The 22,014-nt window shown below is 41.6% G+C and overlaps 1 protein-coding gene across 1 annotated transcript; it reads left to right on the forward strand.

Moving 5' to 3' along the window:
- The first annotated feature begins 976 nt into the window (after positions 1-976).
- On the forward strand, positions 977-21,990 carry LOC139367609 (ganglioside-induced differentiation-associated protein 1-like 1). Its single transcript, XM_071105873.1, is given in 7 exon segments — positions 977-1,009; positions 1,011-1,412; positions 6,762-6,954; positions 12,597-12,770; positions 18,342-18,436; positions 19,598-19,712; positions 21,295-21,990. Coding segments are annotated over 7 exon segments (1,356 nt in total). The 3' UTR covers positions 21,639-21,990.
- Positions 21,991-22,014: the final 24 nt, after the last annotated feature.

Consider the following 22,014-nt stretch of genomic DNA (forward strand, 5'->3'; position numbering starts at 1 on the left):
CAACCCAATCCTTACCCTGCTGCAAGGAGTCATCCCAGATCACTCGCCACTTCAGAGTTGGGCATGCGTAGGGTATATCCACAGTCACACACTGAAGACAGAGCGTTTAAACAGACCTGGTCTGTTTTAATAAGGTGGCGATCAACTATGCACCATCAACAACATGTGGTTAAAACAAACATTTCAAAGCCAAATAAAAAGGACGGCTTGAAATCTTAGTCATGGAAAAATAGTACCACTGCTTGAATACTGTCAGTATTTCCTTCATGGGATCCAATAGGCTATGGATGCGAAAGTAAACTATCATATATGCCTATATAGTCTTAATACAAAAATTGACTCTAAACTCGTATTGCTTCAATTCATATGATGCAACTCAAAACTTGAACTGCTGCCATTTACAGCCGCCGAATTGATCTTAGAACATTTCATGTTCAGCACGACCCCTCATCTTTATTTGTTCACTTAGCTGAACGCCACTTTGAGGCTTGCTTGGGATGCCTAAGTTCCTGATTGCTCAGCCCTAGCATGTAAAATTCGCACCATCTACTGGCACAGATTAATCATTGCAATATTTGTGGATAAAAAAAAACACAACAAAAACACCTAAATTGCTCTATAAACGTGGAGTAATTGAGTTTATTATGAGTAAAATGAGAAGGGTTAATGCAATTGATTCAATGCAGCTAAATTGCACAATCATTAGTTGGATTGGGGACCCTATACTGTAACCTGTTAAGACCTAAAAATACAATAAAATGCTTTTAATGCTTTTTAATCCAACTACCAATATTGGCCACCGTCCTTTTAAAAACAAAGACCTATCAATAACGGCTATCCTACACTCCTTCCTCATAGAGAGCACTTTGACCTTCTCGTAAAATGCACCCTCTCGTCACTGGCGCATGTTTGTGCGCGTGTGATGTAATAGTTTACACAATAATTTAATTGTAAACGTATTCCCATGCTCGAGTAAATGGTTAACGTTGTGTGGATTACGCTATAACATTTTCTGCCAACGCAAGCGTTAAAGAAAGATATCTAGAATTCAGTACTGGGCGCTGTCCAAAATTGATGCTGCCGCGTCGCGTCGAATCTATGATGCTCTGTTCGTGGTGCTGAAATCCTTTGCGCTCTTGTTCTCTCTCCTTTTCTCTCTGTCCCTCCCTCCTTCCATCTCTCCTCTCTCCCTCCCTTGGTCCTCTCTCACATTCACAAAACCCTCTGTCATGGCGTCTTCCAACAATGTTACCCCCACCAACTGTAGCTGGTGGCCAATCTCAGCCATGGATGAAGACGGTGAAATAACAGATATGGAGAAAAGCGAAGAGCCAGCTATAGAGTCGAAACCTAGTTTCTCTAAAGACAAGCTTGTTTTGTATCACTGGACGCAGTCTTTCACCTCTCAAAAGGTAACACACCGACAGCATGAAAATGAAATGGAGGTGTTCCCGCTCTGTCTCTTACATATCATATCTGCTTTAGCTATATATTTTTTAATTCAATATATTAGATGTTTTATATATATAGTGTTGTAGGCCTACACGTTTGTGTTATTTTTTTTATTTTACATTTTGGCAATATTTCTCATACGAGACGTTATGAAACCTCTGCATCATCAGGTGTGGACATTTTCCGACATTGAATTATACGAGATGGATAGGCTATAACTGTATTGGTGATCAATATCTGTTATATTCCAATGGATTCGGTGATTAGAAGACGGTGTCTAATTCTAACAAGGCATATGCTATGTTTGGACAATTTTCGCCTCATTCATGAGAAATCAGGCTACACCTCCTGTGGTCCAAAATATGACAATGTAAATAATTGATTGAAAGTGAGGTATCTCTGTGAAAAACAAACAAAATGCAACATTTCAACCTTCCCTGTGCCTTTCTCTCAATGTAGTGCATATGTTGTTCAAAAATCTATTCATAGACTTGGCCATTTTTATTCCAATAGTATATAGGGCCCATCGTGAGCCTTTTTTGATACCTTTCTCTAATGAGGGGTATACTACAGGATCAAGAGTTAGCCAGCTAACTAGCCTAAATATTATTGATATAACTTTTTACATACACAGAGTGTACAGTAGGAACACTTCATTTATCTGGCATGGACTCTACAAGGTGTCGAAAGCGTTCCACAGGGATGCTGGCCCATGTTGACTCCAATGCTTCCCACAGTTGTGTCAAGTTAGCTGGATGTCTTTTGGGTGGTGGACCATTCTTGATACACACAGGAAACTGTTGAGCGTGAAAAACCCAGCAGCGTTGCAGTTCTTGACACACTCAAACCAGTGCACCTGGCAACTACAACCATACCGCGTTCAAAGGCACTTCAATCGTTTGTTGCCATTCACCCTCTGAATGGCACACACACACGCAATCCCTGTCTCAATTGTCTCAAGTGGATTTAACAAGTGACGTCAATAAGGGGTCATAGCGTTCACCTGGATTCACCTGGTCTGTCTATGTCATGGAAAGAGTCCTTAGTTTTTTACAAACTCAGTGTATATTACGCATTTTGAATATAGAGACATAATTGTTTTTTTTTTCTTCCCAAATGCACATATAGTGAACGCAGGATCAACATTTAGCATCAATATGACATATAGAAACATCATGCAATGAAGACAACATGTGGGCAAGTGTTGCTAGGCACCTGGTTAGACATCCGCTCTACACGTCTGTTTGTATTGTGCTCAGCTAGCTTTGTTCCACTCCAAACCATTAGGCTATTGGCTCCAAACCACTCTGGGAGCTACTGCTGATCTGGTCCTGTTGTCACTCAACAGTAACAGTAAACATCATTTAAACGTCATTGTCGAGGGTTCCACTTAGAGAGGTTGCATTCCTTAACGTTTCGACAGTCCTACATCTTAATAGAGTAGCCTAAAACTGTCATTGGGCAAAGTGTACTATGTACAACTTGAGGTTGCTGTTAATGATGGTTTAGGCGGCATTGGATTTGAGATAATGAACAGGGAATGTTAGGATACCATGGTTCCTCTGTCCTCTCAGCACCAATATACAGTATGTGGCCAACAAACAGGCAAATGTGTTTTATATTTGAGTATGCCATAAAAAAGTACATCAATTTATGTCCTTGCACAATTCACATGATCCATATAGGGATTTTGGTCAAACTAAGGAGGACTAAGACAGATGTCCAAGTCACTGCAAATATAGCTGAGACAGACCAAAAAAATTGCTCTGTCATTGCATTAACCTGTACAAACCTGTCTTTCTTGATATCTTTAGAAAATCATCAATGTATGTAAACTATATCTCAATCTCTCATAATGTAGTTTAATTTAATCATTGATCCACCTGGCATACAGTAAATGATCGATTGTGCACAAGAGGAATGATATAGCATGAGTTTGATACCTTAAGGTTACGGCATCATCTGAAGCAATTGAAGAGAAATACTTCACTGTCTGTCAGTCTTAACTGCTGCAGAAGGTTGGAGATTTACACCTTTGTCACTACAGTATACCCCAAAGCCTGTAAGTCTCTACTGCTAGATCTTATACAGTAGTCAACACTCAATGTCAGTGAGTCCAACTCAGGTGTCAGTGGATCCCTGGGTCAGATATAGAGATCTCTATCGCTATCTATGGTTCTGGTGGTTCCAACTCAGATGGCAGTGGTTATCAGTGACAGGGCCGTTTACATAGCATATGAACACATCAGTTGAGGGCCTCTTGGAGGTCGGGGCACCGACAGATAGCATATTATGAGCACGTTGGTTGGGGACCCCCTGCATATGACGCTGCTGATTATTATCTATCCTATTGCCCCAACTACAGTGCATTTGGAAAGTATTCAGACCCCATGACTCTGCAGCACTCCACCATTCAGGCCTTTATGGTAGAGTGGCTAGACAGAAGCCACTCCTCAGTAAAAGGAACATGACAGCCTGCTTGGAGTTTTCCAAAAGGCACCCAAAAGGACTCTCAGATCACGAGAAACAAGATTCTGTAGTCTGATGAAACCAATATTGAACTCTTTGGCCTGAATGCCAAGAGTCACGTCTGGAGGAAACCTGCACCATCCCTAAGGTGGTGGCAGGGAATGGGAGACTAGTGGGAGACTATATAGATAGACATTAATAGAGCAAAGTATGATGATGAAAACCATCTCTAGAGTGCTCAGGACCTCAGATTGAGGTGAAGGTTCACCTTCCAACAGGACAACGACCCTAAGCACACAGCCAAGACAGTGCAGAAGTGGATTCGGAACGATTCTCTGAATGTCCTTGAGCCAGAGCCCGGAATTAAACCTGATCGAACATCTCTCGAGAGACACAAGCTGAAAATAGCTAAGCAGTGACTCTCCCCATCCAACCTGACAGAGCTTAAGAGGATCTGCAGAGAAGAATGGGAGAAACTCCCCAAATACAGGTGTGCCAAGCTTGTAGCGTCATACCCAACTGACTCAAGGCTGTAATCACTGCCAAATACGCTTCAACAGAGTGTTTATTTTATTTATTTAACTAGGCAAGTCAGGCAAAAACAGTTAATAACAATTCTTATTTTCAGTGACGGCCTTGTTCAGGGGCAGAACGACAGCTCGGGGATTCGATCTTGTAACCTTTTGGTTACAAGTCCAACGCTCTAACCACTAGGCTACCTCAGAGTACTGAGTAAAGGGTCTGAATACTTACTGTATGTAAATGTGATATTGAAGTTTTTTTATTTTCAATACATTTGCAAAAATGTTTAAAAAAACTGTTTTTGCTTGGTCATTATGGGGTATTGTGTGTAGAATTTTTAAAAGCCATTTTAGAATAAGGCTGTAACGTAACCAACCAAATGTGGAAAAAGTCAAAGGGTCTAAATACTCTCCGATGCACTGTATATATACATATCTACCTCAATTACCTCATACCCCTGCACATCAACTCCGCACTGGTACCCTATGTATGTATACATATCTACCTCAATTACCTCATACCCCTGCACATCAACTCCGCACTGGTACCCTGTGTATATATACATATCTACCTCAATTACCTCATACCCCTGCACATCAACTCCGCACTGGTACCCTGTGTATATATACATATCTACCTCAATTACCTCATACCCATGCACATCAACTCCGCACTGGTACCCTGTGTATATATACATATCTACCTCAATTACCTCATACCCCTGCACATCAACTCCGCACTGGTACCCTGTGTATTTGGCCAAGTTATTGTTACTCATTGTATATTTATTCCTTGTGTTATTATTTTTCTATGATGTCAATGTTTTCTCTCTCTGCATTGTTGGTAAGGGCCCGGAAGTGAGCGTTTCACTGTTTGTTTACACCCGTTGATTACGAAGCATGTGACAAATAAAATGTGATTTGAACACATCAGTTGAGGGGCCCTCTGGAGGTTGGGGAATTTAGGAATTTAGCTTTAAAATGGCAACAAAAAAAATGTTCTGCCCCATGGCAAAATGTGTAGAATTGCAGGAAATTTGCTTTAAATGAGGTGGGGGAATTGAGGAATTTAGCTTTAAAATTGCAAAAAAAAAAAAACCTTTCTGCCCCATGGCAAATGTGTAGAATTGCAGAAGGTTATCTGTGCTAGTATGGCCCTGGTCAGTGAGTTTATGATGAGGAGTTAGTGTTAAGGTGCAATTAATAGTCTGGTTAGAAGAGTTAGATTAGTACATTTGCTGCAACCATATGATTGAGGAATATTTGTAATCTTTGAATCGTTGTTCTGGTTGAGTATATACCCTAATAGTTCTTTACAGTCATCTACTTCAGCTACTGTTTAAGTTTCATGCTGTTACATAGGTAATCAGTGATGGGACTTGTTGCAGTAAGTTGAGCAAGCTACAAGGTCTTCCTGTTCTGTCTCACACACCAGTCTTCCTCCCTCTGTGCACAATAGCGTGGGGACAAGGTTACCCTGTACTAGACAGGGGTTGTAATAATTCCTAGGCTTGAACTTTTTAATAATTTGATGCACTCACACTCACACTTTGCGATGTTTTGTTATAATTTGTCTGGCCATGTACAACAAACCCATGGCCCCCTCAACCTCCACAGTGTAATTCATATTCTTTCTACAATAGTCTTCTACGGAGCTTGGCATGGCTTTTAATAAGACACTGTAAATGGATACTGTCTGCCTCACAGAAGCCCTTTTAGTTCTTATTGAGCACAACAAAACATCATTATTTTGCTTGGGATTATGAACACAAAAGATAAAGGGGCCTACATCTGGCAGTGATGCATGAACGGTACTTTTTCCTAAGGACTTTTAACATCCTGTTTCATGCCTGTCTGTACTTGTGTAGAGTAGGCTTCTCTGCTCCAGGGCGTGCAGTTGGTTGGAAAGAAACAGATAATTGTTTCCTTTTAAAATTGTTCTCCAACAAAACATTGTACAAGTAGCAACAATAAGCTAAATTGCGAACGCAACTTAACATTTTATTTTTTATGTTAACCCTTGTAGACCTGAAGGGATTTCCCTCTTAGATTCACTTCACTAGCACATATTTGTAATAAGATTATAATAACAAGGACCATCAAGAGTACTGATTGCGCAAAGCCACAAAAAAAACTGAATTGAGCTAAGAGATGAAGGTGTAACTTGTGTCTCTGAAGATGAAATGCAGATGTAACTTGTGCCTTTTGCTATGAGACGAACATGTAACTTGTGTCTCTGAAGATGAAATGTAGATGTAACTTGTGCCTTTTGCTATGAGACGAAATTGTAACTCGAGTGTTTCTCTGTGTTTCGTCCAGGTGCGTCTGGTGATCAATGAGAAGGGTCTGCTGTGTGAAGAGAGAGACGTAAGTCTCCCTATAGCCGAGCACAAGGAGCCCTGGTTCATGAGGCTCAACCTGGGGGAGGAGGTGGCCGTCTTCATCCACGGAGACACCATCGTCTCAGACTACAACCAGATTATAGAGTACCTAGAGGCTCATTTTGGGGGAGGTATTGCCTTTCAGACTACTTGATCTTTTTCCTTTAAGGTTACTTTAGGGTCTCTTTTCACCCATGATGTTACAGTAGTGACTGCATAGCAAACAGTATACAACCAGGTCATAGCGATGGCCTACCTAGAGACTAACTTGGGGATGTACTGCTTTTCCGGGCTACTCATGTCTTTATTAGTAACCATAAACAGTATTCACCAGGTTATTGAATACTTACAGACGGAATTGTGAACAGTTGTGAACAGAGATACATCTAATTGGCCAATCTTATGGTTCACTGCAGCTCAGGGATCAATGATCGTCCATGACATTAAGTCAGTGACTGGCTGGCGGCTGCATAGCAAAGAGTAGAGACGTTTTGAGGCATTAATGTTGCTATTTTAATGTTCGTAAACCGTGTTAAGCTATTTTTTCACCAGGGAAGTGTAATTCAACCCAGATACTGACTGTATTCTGCGTGCCATGTTTTTCTCAGTATATCACATGTCCTATCATGGTCCTTTGGGTCATTTGCGGTGGTGATTGTGGGTCGTTATGTAATGTCCCGAGAGAATGGCTCCAGCAAGGCCTGCAGGGATGCAGTATTTACCATGGCCAATGGATGAAGGACTTCCTCTTACTTCAGATCGAGACACTTCACACTCACCCATCCATGACAGAGAGGCTTGATGCTATAGAAGCCGACTATACTGATTTCAGATTTCAGTTGCAACAGATGTGCTCCAATGATTTCTCTCATGTCATTAACGTCCATTTGTAACTTTCAAGCTCTTATTTTATTTTAAACAGATGTAGCTATTTTTCTTTAATGACATTTAGATTATTTTCAGTTTATATTCATGTTCAATATGGCTGTTGAGTAGCAGATTTGTGTTCAGCAGGGACCCGTGTAGCAAAGCGTTTAGCATAGTATATGTCAGAGTAGTTTATCTCCCTGTTTCACTTGGTTGAAAAACTTTTTAGCCCTACTGAACACGACCCAGACCTCATGCTCATTTTAAAGAGGATGTGTCATCCAGCTGCTTGATTTACAGATATTGTCTCCAATTCTGTGTACTTTATAATGCACCCTGCCAAAGGGGAGTGGAGTTGGCCTAGGAAGTGTAGATGAAGCAGAAGAGAAAATCCTGTCATAGTAAAGGACAGGAAATCTAGTGCCAAGTCAACTCAAGTTAGCCTATTGTTGAAATCCTACCTCTAGCAAGGTGAAATCCACTTCCATATCACTTACTATTTTATGGTAGCTAAGCACTAGCCTGACGCCTCACACTAAGTTCTTACGCTGTTCTGTCATTCGCTACAGACTTTCGTGTGAATCTGCCATCATTGAATGTCGTTTGAGTGACGTCGTTTATGGTGAAAACAAAGTCATCAGCAATTGGATCGCCTCTAACCAATCACAGTATTAAAGCCAATTATGTACTTCAAAAACACCGCTTCAACCACGTGTTCTGGCTCTGGCCCAACCCATTTGTTTTCTGGGACCAATCAGACGCCATGAATGTGTTCGCATTCAGGGAAGGGTTGGGGAGAAATGCCGCGTTCAAAACAACTGGGAACTCTCCAACTTCAAAATTGTTTTTTTTAAACGGTCATCCAACTCAGAATACCAAGTCGGAAACTCTGGCATCTTTCTATAGTTCCGACTTTCCGACTTGAAGATCACTGACGTCATGATCTGACCTCATTTTTTTCCAGAGTTCCCAATTGTCTTGAAAGCACCATATGGTCATATCCAGACTCCCTGAGGAGGAAAATAAAGTTTGTGGGCGTGGCATAGCATTTTAGCCGAGCAAGGAGTCTGGGTAGCAAGGAGTCTGGGTAGCCAGGCAAGCTGAACCTTAATCTCTCTTTATGCTCTCCTTATGCTTTCTCAGGGAGAATCTTGTTTTGGTATTTTGTCAGCAGTGTCCCATTTGCTTGCCATGTATCAGAGTGAGATGTGACTGGGCAGTAAAACATAGTGAGTTCAGTGGGTTCTCTCCAGTGCGACATTTTATTGTGCACCATCATCATGTTGGCACGAGGTGCAGCAGTGCTGTGGCTGTGTCCAAGCCAAGGCCATGCCCCTGTTTGTGTTCTGTCTGAGGATGGGTGCTTAGCGCTGCAGCAGAGCGCACCAGCAGAAGACCTCCAGAGCCAAGCCACGTACGGCCACAGCCATGCCCAAGTCGACCTACTGGGCCTGGACTGATTAGTCAGCAGTCTGCCGGGTGCAGCTCCAGGCCTCCAGCTCCACCTTAAAGACACACAACCAGATTAACAGCACAGACTGGAATATCCCCGGGCACTTCCTGTGTCCCCACTCCCCGTCATCAGTCACAGCTTTCTGGCCAGCCCTCAGCAGCTCATAGCCTACCTAAACTAGCTCGTATCTTAATCTAAAGTAAAAACACATAGCTATTTGTTGATCTTGCGGAACGTTTGCATCTGGTTCTGCATATTGGCCTATGTATCCCATTGTCAGAAACAGGGTTGTAGTTGAGCTTACTCCATTCACAGTAAAATCCCCCTTACACACCATTGTTAGGCTTTGTAAGTGGACTGTTGCACATAAAGTAAAGGCTGAAGTTGGTATACAGTGTTGTCTATTTATGTTACAGGCCTATATGTTAGAATGCTACAGTGCCTTGCGAAAGTATTCGGCCCCCTTGAACTTTGCGACCTTTTGCCACATTTCAGGCTTCAAACATAAAGATATAAAACTGTATTTTTTTGTGAAGAATCAACAACAAGTGGGACACAATCATGAAGTGGAACAACATTTATTGGATATTTAAAACTTTTTTAACAAATCAAAAACTGAAAAATTGGGCGTGCAAAATTATTCAGCCCCTTTACTTTCAGTGCAGCAAACTCTCTCCAGAAGTTCAGTGAGGATCTCTGAATGATCCAATGTTGACCTAAATGACTAATGATGATAAATACAATCCACCTGTGTGTAATCAAGTCTCCGTATAAATGCACCTGCACTGTGATGGTCTCAGAGGTCCGTTAAAAGCGCAGAGAGCATCATGAAGAACAAGGAACACACCAGGCAGGTCCGAGATACTGTTGTGAAGAAGTTTAAAGCCGGATTTGGATACAAAAAGATTTCCCAAGCTTTAAACATCCCAAGGAGCACTGTGCAAGCGATAATATTGAAATGGAAGGAGTATCAGACCACTGCAAATCTACCAAGACCTGGCCGTCCCTCTAAACTTTCAGCTCATACAAGGAGAAGACTGATCAGAGATGCAGCCAAGAGGCCCATGATCACTCTGGATGAACTGCAGAGATCTACAGCTGAGGTGGGAGACTCTGTCCATAGGACAACAATCAGTCGTATATTGCACAAATCTGGCCTTTATGGAAGAGTGGCAAGAAGAAAGCCATTTCTTAAAGATATCCATAAAAAGTGTCGTTTAAAGTTTGCCACAAGCCACCTGGGAGACACACCAAACATGTGGAAGAAGGTGCTCTGGTCAGATGAAACCAAAATTGAACTTTTTGGCAACAATGAAAAACGTTATGTTTGGCGTAAAAGCAACACAGCTCATCACCCTGAACACACCATCCCCACTGTCAAACATGGTGGTGGCAGCATCATGGTTTGGGCCTGCTTTTCTTCAGCAGGGACAGGGAAGATGGTTAAAATTGATGGGAAGATGGATGGAGCCAAATACAGGACCATTCTGGAAGAAAACCTGATGGAGTCTGCAAAAGACCTGAGACTGGGACGGAGATTTGTCTTCCAACAAGACAATGATCCAAAACATAAAGCAAAATCTACTATGGAATGGTTCAAAAATAAACATATCCAGGTGTTAGAATGGCCAAGTCAAAGTCCAGACCTGAATCCAATCGAGAATCTGTGGAAAGAACTGAAAACTGCTGTTCACAAATGCTCTCCATCCAACCTCACTGAGCTCGAGCTGTTTTGCAAGGAGGAATGGGAAAAAAATTCAGTCTCTCGATGTGCAAAACTGATAGAGACATACCCCAAGCGACTTACAGCTGTAATCGCAGAAAAAGGTGGCGCTACAAAGTATTAACTTAAGGGGGCTGAATAATTTTGCACGCCCAATTTTTCAGTTTTTGATTTGTTAAAAAAGTTTGAAATATCCAATAAATGTCGTTCCACTTCATGATTGTGTCCCACTTGTTGTTGATTCTTCACAAAAAAATACAGTTTTATATCTTTATGTTTGAAGCCTGAAATGTGGCAAAAGGTCGCAAAGTTCAAGGGGGCCGAATACTTTCGCAAGGCACTGTATATGGTCCTATGTGTTACAATGCATTCGGAGAGTATTCAGACCCCTCGACTTTTCCCACATTTTGCTACGTTACAGCCTTATTCTAATATAGAGTCTCCTTGGGTATGATGCTACAAGCTTGGCGCACCTGTATTTGGGGAGTTTCTCCCATTCTTCTCCTCAGCTCTTCTCAAGCTCTATCAGGTTGGATGGGGAGCGTCACTGCACAGCTATTTTCAGGTCTCTCCAGAGATGATCGATATGGTTCGGGCCCTGGCTGGGCCACTCAAGGACATTCAGAGACTTGTCCCGAAAGCCAAACCTGCATTGTCTTGGCTGTGTGCTTAGACTCGTTGTCCTGTTGGAAGGTGAACCTTCACACCAGTCTGAGGTCCTGAGCGCTCTGTAGCAGGTTTTCATCAAGGATCTCTCTGTACTTTGCTCCGTTCATCTTTCCCTCGATCCTGACTAGTCTCTCGGTCCCTGCCACTGAAAAACATCCGAAACACCATAATGCTGCAACCACCATGCTTCACCGTAGGGATGGTGCCAGGTTTCCTCCATCTTGGTTTCATCAGACCAGAGAATCTTGTTTCTCATGGTCTGCGACTCCAAGCGGGCTGTCATGTGCCTTTTACTGAGGAGTGGCTTCCGTCTGGCAACTCTACCATAAAGGCCTGATTGGTGGAGTACTGCAGAGATGGTTGTCCTTCTGGAAGATTCTCCCATCTCTACAGAGGCACTCTGTAGCTCTGTCAGAGTGAGCATTGGGTTCTTGTTCACCTCCCTGACCAAGAACCTTCTCCCCTGATTGCTCAGTTTGGCTGGGTGGCCAGCTCTAAGAAGAGTCTTGGTGGTTCCAAACTTCTTAATTTAAGAATGATGGAGGCCACTGTGTTCTTGGGGACCTTCAATACTGCATAAATGTTTTGGTACCCTTCCCCAGATCTGTGCATCAACATAATCCTGTCTCAGAGCTCTATGGACAATTTATTTGACCTCATGGCTTGGTTTTTGCTGCTCTGACATGCACTGCCAACTGTGGGACCCTATATAGACAGGTGTGTGCCTTTCCAAATCATGTCCAATCAATTGAATTTACCACAGGTGGACTCCAATCAAGTTGAAGAAAGGATGATCAATGGAAACAGGATGCACTTGAGCTCAATTTCAAGTCTCATAGCAAAGGGTCTGAATACTTGTGTAAAAAAAGTACATTTGCAAAAATGTCATTATGGGGTATTGTGTGTAGATTAATGAGGGGAAAATATATTTTAATCAGTTTTAGAATAAGGTTGTAATGTAACAAAATGTGGAAAAAGTTAAGTGGTCTCAATACTTTCCCGAATGCATTGTATGTTTGGCTGTAAATACCTCTGTCTGTGTGTACCTGGTTTCTTTTTAGAAACGGTGGCCCAGCTAATTCCCGATGCTGACTCTCCAATCCACGAGCGTGTGCAGCAGTACCGTGAGCTGCTGGACGGCCTGCCCATGGATGCTTACACACACGGCTGTATCCTGCACCCAGAGCTCACCACCGACTCCATGATCCCAAAGTATGCCACCGCTGAAATACGTAGTAAGTCAAGTCAAGTTCAGTGTCACCATTTACAATGAATTGTAAAATATTCACATACAGTTGAAGTCAGAAGTTTACACACACCCTAGCCAAATACATTTGAACTCTGTTTTTCACAATTCCTGACATTTAATCCTAGGAAAAATTCCCTGTATTAGGTCAGTTAGGATCACCACTTTATTTTAAGAATGTGAAATGTCAGAATAATAATAGAGAGAATTATTTATTTGAGATTTTATTTCTTTCATCACATTCCCAGTGGGTCAGAAGTTTACATACACTCAATTAGTATTTGGTAGCATTGCCTTTAAATTGTTTAACTTAGATCAAATGTTTCAGGTAGCCTTCCACAAGCTTCCAAAAATAAATTGGGTGAATTTTGGCCCATTCCTCCTGACACAGCTGTTGTAACTGAGTCAGTTTTGGCAAATAAATCCCAGGCCTCCTTGCTGGCACACGCTTTTTCAGTTCTGCCCACAAATTATCTATAGGATTGAGGTCAGGGCTTTGTGATGGCCACTCCAATACCTTGACTTTGTTGTCCTTAAGCCATTTTGCCAAAACTTTGGAAGTACGCTTGGGGTCATTGTCCATTTGGATGACCCATTTGCGACCAAGCTTTAACTTCCTGACTGATGTCTTGAGATGTTGCTTCAATATATCCACATCATTTTCCTTCCTCATGATGCCATCTATTTTGTGAAGTGCACCAGTCCCTCCTGCAGCAAAGCACCCCCACAACATGATGCTGCCACCCTCGTGCTTCAAGGTTGGGATGGTGTTCTTCTGCTTGCAAGCCTCCCCCTTTTTCCTCCAAACATAACAATGGCCAAATAGCTGTATTTTTGTTTCATCAGGCCAGAGGACATTTCTACAAAAAGTAGGATCTTTGTCCCCATGTGCAGTTGTAAACCGTAGTCTGGCTTTTTTTCTGGCGGTTTTGGAGCAGTGGCTTCTTCCTTGCTGAGCGGCTTTTCAGGTTATGTCGATATAGGACTCGTTTTACTGTGGAAATAGATACTTTTGTACGTGTTTCCTCCAGCATCTTCACAAGGTCCTTTACTGTTGTTCTGGGATTGATTTGCACTTTTCGCACCAAAGTACGTTCATCTCTAGGAGACAGAATGTGTCTCCTTCCTGAGCGGTATGACGGGTGCGTGGTCGCATGGTGTTTATACTTGCATACTATTGTTTGTACAGATGAGCGTGGTACCTTCAGGCATTTGGAAATTGCTCCCAAGGATGAACCAGACTTGTAGAGGTCTACAATTATTTATTTTTTCAGAGATCCTGGCTGATTTCTTTTGATTTTCCCATGATGTCCAGCAAAGAGGCACTGAGTTTGAAGGTAGGCCTTGAAATACATCCACAGGTACACCTCCAATTGACTCAAATTATGTCAATTAGCCTATCAGGAACTGCTAAAGCCATGACATAATTTTCTGGAATTTTCCAAGCTGTTTAAAGGCACAGTCATCTTTGTGTATGTAAACTTCTGACCCACTGGAATTGTGATACAGTGAATTATAAGTGAAATAATCTGTCTGTTAATTAACAATTGTTGGAAAAATTACCTTTGTCATGCACAAAGTATATGTCCTAACCGACTTGCCAAAACTATAGTTTGTTAAAACTTCTTAGGGCTGCAATCCTGTTAAAGGGATCGATATGACAACCAGTGAAAGTGCAGGGCGCCAAATTCAAAACAACAGAAATCTCATAATTAAAATTCCTCAAACATACAGTGGGGCAAAAAAGTATTTAGTCAGCCACCAATTATGCAAGTTCTCCATCTTAAAAATATGAGAGAGGCCTGTAATTTTCATCATAGGTACACTTCAACTATGACAGACAAAATGAGAAAAAAAAGCCAGAAAATCACATTGTAGGATTTTTTATTTGCAAATGATGGTGGAAAATAAGTATTTGGTCAATAACAAAAGTTTAGCTCAATACTTTGTTATATACCCTTTGTTGGCAATGACAGAGGTCAAACGTTTTCTGTAAGTCTTCACAAGGTTTTCACACACTGTTGCTGGTATTTTGGCCCATTCCTCCATGCAGATCTCCTCTAGAGCAGTGATGTTTTGGGGCTGTTGTTGGGCAACATGGACTTTCAACTCCCTCCAAAGATTTTCTATGGGGTTGAGATCTGGAGACTGGCTAGGCCACTCCAGGACCTTGAAATGCTTCTTACGAAGCCACTCCTTCGTTGCCCGGGCGGTGTGTTTGGGATCATTGTCATGCTGAAAGACCCAGCCACGTTTCATCTTCAATGCCCTTGCTGATGGAAGGAGGTTTTCACTCAAAATCTCACGATACATGGCCCCATTTATTCTTTCCTTTACATGGATCAGTCGTCCTGGTCCCTTTGCAGAAAAACAGCCCCAAAGCATGATGTTTCCACCCCCTTGCTTCACAGTAGGTATGGTGTTCTTTGGATGCAACTCAGCATTCTTTGTCCTCCAAACACGACGAGTTGAGGTTTTACCAAAAAGTTATATTTTGGTTTCATCTGACCATATGACATTCTCCCAATCTTCTTCTGGATCATCCAAATGCTCTCTAGCAAACTTCAGATGGGCCTGGACATGTACTGGCTTAAGCAGGGGGACACGTCTGGCACTGCATGATTTGAGTCCCTGGCGGCGTAGTGTGTTACTGATGGTAGGCTTTGTTACTTTGGTCCCAGCTCTCTGCAGGTCATTCACTAGGTCCCCCCGTGTGGTTCTGGGATTTTTGCTCAACGTTCTTGTGATCATTTTGACCCCACGGGGTGAGATCTTGCGTGGAGCCCCAGATCGAGGGAGATTATCATTGGTTTGTATGTCTTCCATTTCCTAATAATTTCTCCCACAGTTGATTTCTTCAAACCAAGCTGCTTACCTATTGCAGAGTCAGTCTTCCCAGCCTGGTGCAGGTCTACAATTTTGTTTCTGGGGTCCTTTGACAGCTCTTTGGTCTTGGCCATAGTGGAGTTTGGAGTGTGACTGTTTAAGATTGTGGACAGGTGTCTTTTATACTGATAACAAGTTCAAACAGGTGCCATTAATACAGGTAACGAGTGGAGGACAGAGGAGCCTCTTAAAGAAGAAGTTACAGGTCTGTGAGAGCCAGATATCTTGCTTGTTTGTAGGTGACCAAATACTTATTTTCCACCATAATTTGCAAATAAATTCATTAAAAATCCTACAATGTGATTTTCTGGATTTTTTCTTCTCATTTTGTCTGTCATAGTTGAAGTGTACCTATGATGAAAATTACAGGCCTCTCTCATCTTTTTAAGTAGGAGAACTTGCACAATTGGCGGCTGACTAAATACTTTTTTGCCCCACTGTACATGTATCTTATATCATTTTAAAGGTAATATTGTTGTTAATCCCACCACAGTGTCCAATGTCAAATAGGCTTTACAAACACCACAAACGATTATGTTAGGTCACCACCAAGCCAAAGAAAAATTCTGCCAATTTCCAGCCAAAGAGAGGAGACACAAAAAGCACAAATAGAGCTAAAATTATTCACTAACCTTTGATGATCGTCATCAGATGACACTCATAGAACTTCACGTTACACAATACATGTTTGTTTTGTTTGATAAAGTTCATATTTATATAAAAAAATCGGAGTTTACATTGGCGCGTTACGTTCACTAGTTCCAAAAACATCCAGTGATTTTGCATAGCCACATCCATTCAACAGAAATACTCATCATAAAAGGTAGATGATAATACAAGTTATACACATGGAATTATAGATATACCTCTCCTAGATGCAACCGCTGTGTCAGATTTAAAAAAAACTTTACGGAAAAAGCAAATCATGCAATCATCTGAGACGCAGCCCAGAAAATAAATACAATTTTCCGCCATGTTGGAGTCAACAGAAACCAGAAATCACATTATAAATATTCCCTTACCTTTGATGATCTTCATCAGAATGCACTCCCAGGAATCCTAGTTCCACAATAAATGCTTGATTTGTTCGATAATGTCCATTATTTATGTCCAAGTAGCTACTTTTGTCAGCGCGTTAGGTACACATATCCAAACGCTCGTGCAGGTCCCACATAACTTCGGACAAAAACTTAAAAAAGTTATATTACGGGTTGAAGAAACATTTCAAACTAAGTATAGAATCAATCGTTAGGGTGTTGTTATCATAAATCTTCAATAAAGTTCCAACCGGAGAATTCCTTTGTGTCTAGAGAAGCAATGGAACGCAGGTCGATATCATGTGGAATGCGCATGACCAGGAAATGGCTCTCTGCCAGTAACCTGACTCATTCAGCTCTTATTCAGGCCCACAACACAGTAGAAGCCTCATTCAAGTTTCTAAAGACAGTTGGAAGCCCCAGGAAGTGCAACTTCATCCATATCCCACTGTGAATTCAATAGGGCCTGGGTTGAAAATCGACCAACCTCAGATTTCTCACTTCCTGTTTGGGTTTCTTCTCAGGTTTTTGCCTGCCATATGAGTTCTGTTATACTCACAGTCAACATTCAAACAGTTTTAGAAACGTCAGAGTGTTTTCTATCCAATACTAATAATACTATGCATATATTAGCAACTGAGACTGAGGAGCAGGCCGTTTACTCTGGGTACCTCTGGTCACCTTTCATCCAAGCTACTCAATACTGCTCCTTCAGCCATAAGAAGTTTAACAAGAAATTTGTGGAGTGGTTGAAAAACGGGTTTTAATGACTCCAACCTAAGTGTATGTAAACTTCCGACTTCAACTGTAGTATGAACTAAATTATTTTGAGATGTTAATGAGTAGACCATAAAAATGCATACATGCAAGGCCCGTGCACATTGTAATAATATCATATTGAATATAAACAGAGTTCATGATCCGCAATATCCCAAAACAAAATGAAAACTGATATAATTATCCATTACCATTCAGCGTTCTCACAACATTTTCATGTTAACAGGTTGTCATGAACCAAATTACGCTGTCCAATTTCACCTTGTTTATCGTTAAAATCCTTCAAATTGAATTGAAGCAATGTCACTCATTCTCTGTATGCGATATTAGGTCATTGAGTCCGCACTCAGTACATGAATCCTTACTTCATGGACGTGTTGCGTAAATCAAGAAAAAGACTAGTCCAGCCAAAAGCCTGCAGTGGAATATATTAACCAGGAAACCCCATGCCCTGTGTTGATGTCTCTTAAATAAACTTGCTTTATTTGTTGTTTGAGGCGGCACACCAATGTTTATATTTAATCCGAGTCATTCATGTGTTTTATGAACAACATGCAACAACTTATATCTCACACTTTATAACGGAAATAGGTTGTCCTTGGGAAATGCAGATTTAATGGGATCTCTATTTGTAAATTGTGTATTTCTAATGAATTATACTCTTGTCAACTAGGAACATATACACTTGATCATTTGCTGTTATTGAACATCAACTCTCTGCCTTTGGTACTGTTTTAGACCGACAGTTGTGGTGACAGAAGGGTTTATCAGAGGTATTGACTCCAGTAGGCACTGACTATTGTGTCTTATCTCACTATTTCATCCAGGAGTCACTGATGTCTCTGTCTCTCTGTCCTCAGGACACCTGACCAACGCTGCGTCTGAGCTGATGAAGCTGGACCATGAGGAGCCCACTCTGACAGAGCCATACCTCTCCAAGCAGAAAAAACTCATGGTAAGACTGGCAGCATGGCACCACCAGACCACAGGAGAAGCCTTAAAAGAGAGAAACATTACAGATGATTGTCACAATACAAACAATTGACCTTTCCGTTCGCTCTAAATACCATGTGTGTGTGTGTATCTGTGTTTTAAAGGCATATAACAATTTATTTAAATGAGCATGGCCTTACAAGATTGTTAAGATGAGGTGATACTGTTCTTACTCAAATGAACTGGTCACATTGACAACTGTAAGCAATATGAGCTGTTGTGTACATTTCTATTACACAGAGCATCTCCAACATGGTTGTTTTTGACAATGTTTCGGTGTGATGTAGGATAGATATTGCGCAATTACCCCAAGTGATTGTGTCAGGTTCTATGTTAGTTCTTTGTTGACCCATAATATATCAACATGAATAGCTGCTACTGCCAGGGCCAACCTGCTGGCTAAAACAAATGGTTTCCCTTTAATGGCTTGGCTCTTCCTATCTTTAGTCAGTACTTATATGAAAATATGTTTATTTACCACTGTTACAAATAGGTTTATTTTCCTCTGTTATTGTATTCCAAGGGGACACAGACATGATTAGTTACTTGCTTGTGCCAGACAATGACATAGCACATGATAACTGGTAGGTCTTCTGTTGAGACCAGTGTCTCGGCAGATGTTGTCCATGTATGTTTCATGTGATCTTCCAAGAGGTATTGGCCCGTGAGAGGCTATCCATGGTGTGAGACTGAATATAGGCATAGAGATGGAGATGGGTTTCACATACACTATATATACAAAAGTATGTGGACACCCTTTCAAATGAGTGGATTTGGCTATTTCTGCCACACCCGTTGCTGACATGTGTATAAAATTGAGCATAAACCATGTATTCTCCATAGACAGACATTGACAATAGAATGGCCTTACTGAAGAGCTCAGTGACTTTTAACGTGGCTCCGTCATAGGATGCCATCTTTTCAACAAGTCAGTTTGTCAAATTTCTGCCCTGCTCGAACTGCCCCGGTCAACGGTAAGTGCTGTTATTGTGAAGTGGAAACGTCTAGGAGCAACAACGGCTCAGCCGCAAAGTGGTAGGCCACACAAGCTCACAGAATGGAACCTCAGAGAGCTGAAGTGCGTGTACTGTATTGTGATATAGGATTACTCTTGTGCTCACAGGCAAAAATATTGGACCATGACAATGTCAGCTACCTGAAGAAGATCCTTGCCGAGTTGGCGATGGTACTAGATCAGGTGGAGGCCGAGCTAGAAAAGAGGAAAATCGAGTATAAAGGTAAGGGGAGATTATTGTCCCCATCGATGAAATCGGGGAGGGGACTGTGGACCTGCCTCTGTCCATATGATTTTCAGACGCAATATCTCAGACAGCGCTGGCCTGATTTTGACGAAACTTGGGTGAATGATGTGTCTTGCCATGGCGATCCGGTATTTACAGAATTACACTGATTGGCCCAAGGCGGAAGATATAGTAATTAACTGAAATTTGTTAGTCACACGGGGTGGGGCCCATTTGTGGGGGACGACATGTTTACTGTTGCCATGTTATTTATGTTTATGTCCTTCAGTTCAGACATTACCAAACATATTCTGTTTTATTTTGCTAGCCTGGTTCCAGATCTGTTCTATCTTGCCAACTACAAATACAGTGGCAAGAAAAAGTATGTGAACCCTTTGAAAATACCTGGATTTCTGCATAAATTGGTCATAAAATTTGATCTGATCTTCATCTAGGTCACAACAATAGACAAACACAGTCTACTTAAACTAATAACACACAAACAATTATACATTTTCATGTCTTTATTGAACACACCATGTAAACATTCACAGTGCAGGGTGGAAAAAGTATGTGAACCCTTGGATTTAATAACTGGTTGACCCTCCTTTGGCAGCAATAACCTCAACCAAACGTTTTCTGTAGTTGCAGATCAGACCTGCACAACGGTCAGGAGGAATTTTGGACCATTCCTCTTTACAAAACTATTTAATTTCACCAATATTCTTGGAATGTCTGGTGTGAACTGCTCTCTTGAGGTCATGCCACCTCATCTTAATCAGGTTGAGGTCAGGACTCTGACTGGGCCATTCCAGAAGGTGTATTTTCTTCTGTTGAAGCCAGTCTGTTGTTGATTTACTTCTGTGTTTGGGTCATTGTCCTGTTGCATCACCCAACTTCTGTTGAGCTTCAATTGGCAGACAGATAGCCTAACATTCTCCTGCAAAATGTCTTGAACTTGGGAATTCATTTTTCCGTCAATGATAGCAAGCTGTCCAGGCCCTGAGGCAGCAAAGCAGACCCAAACCATGATGCTCCCTCCACCATACTTTACAGTTGGGATGAGGTTTTGATGTTGGTGTGCTGTGCCTTTTTTTCTACACACAGTGTTGTGTGTTCCTTCCAAACAACTCAACTTTAGTTTCAACTGTCCACATAATATTTTGTCAGTAGTGCTTTGGAACATCCAGGTGGACCTTGGCAAACTTCAGACCTGAGCAATGTTTTTTTTTGGACAGCAGTGGCTTCTTCCGTGTCCTCCCATGAACACAATTCTTGCTCAGTGTTTTACGTATCGTAGTCTCGTCAACAGAGATGTTAGCATGTTCCAGAGATTTCATAGGTCTTTAGCTGACACAACCTCAAACTATGTTTGTCTATTGTTGTGACTTAGATGAAGATCGGATCAAATTTGAAGACCAATAAATGCAGAAATCCAGGTAATTCCAAAGGGTTCACATACTCTTTCTTGCCACTGTACTATGGTCATATAAGAGTTGACAAGACAGCACACATATCTGGGACAAGGCTACTTCATACCACTCTGCTACAGTATGCTGTTTTCTTTTCCCTTTGGCAGGTCAAAAGTGTGAGTTGTGGCTATGTGGACCTGAATTTACACTAGCTGATGTCTGCCTGGGAGCCTTGTTGCACAGGCTTAAGTTCTTGGGACTCTCAAAGAAATACTGGGAGGACGGCAGCCGACCCAACCTCCAGTCCTTTTTCGAGCGGGTGCAAAAACGCTACGCTTTCCGCAAGGTTTTGGGCGACATCCACACAACCCTCCTGTCAGCAGTTCTACCTAACGCATTCCGAATGGTAAAAAAGAAGCCGCCATCTTTTTTCGGGGCCTCTTTCCTCATGGGCTCTCTGGGAGGGATGGGATACTTTGCCTATTGGTTTTTAAAAAAGAAATATGTGTAGTGAACGCCCCCACCTCCTTATGTTAAATGTCTGTGTATTTGTGTGATGTTTCAACTTTTCCGTAATGTTTTACGACAGCAGGAAAATATGAATCTATATAGAGAACACTATTACTTACCTGGGTGAACAAAGAATATACAAACATTCCATACACAAAGGAATTCTTAACAGCAATTTTTTCTGGTATTCAATGCCTTCATCTATTTAATTTCTGGTCTATCGATCAACATGTTACTTTTTCATTAGCTCATTTTGGAGACATGCTTTAAGTTCAGTTATATTGAATTATGGTCATATTCCCAACACATGAGAGAGCCAGACATAATGTTTTGACATTGCATCACCATACCCAAAGTGGGGCACATCCACAACCTGC

This window comes from Oncorhynchus clarkii, chromosome 16, assembly GCF_045791955.1.
Source record: "Oncorhynchus clarkii lewisi isolate Uvic-CL-2024 chromosome 16, UVic_Ocla_1.0, whole genome shotgun sequence".
NCBI lineage: Eukaryota > Metazoa > Chordata > Actinopteri > Salmoniformes > Salmonidae > Oncorhynchus > Oncorhynchus clarkii.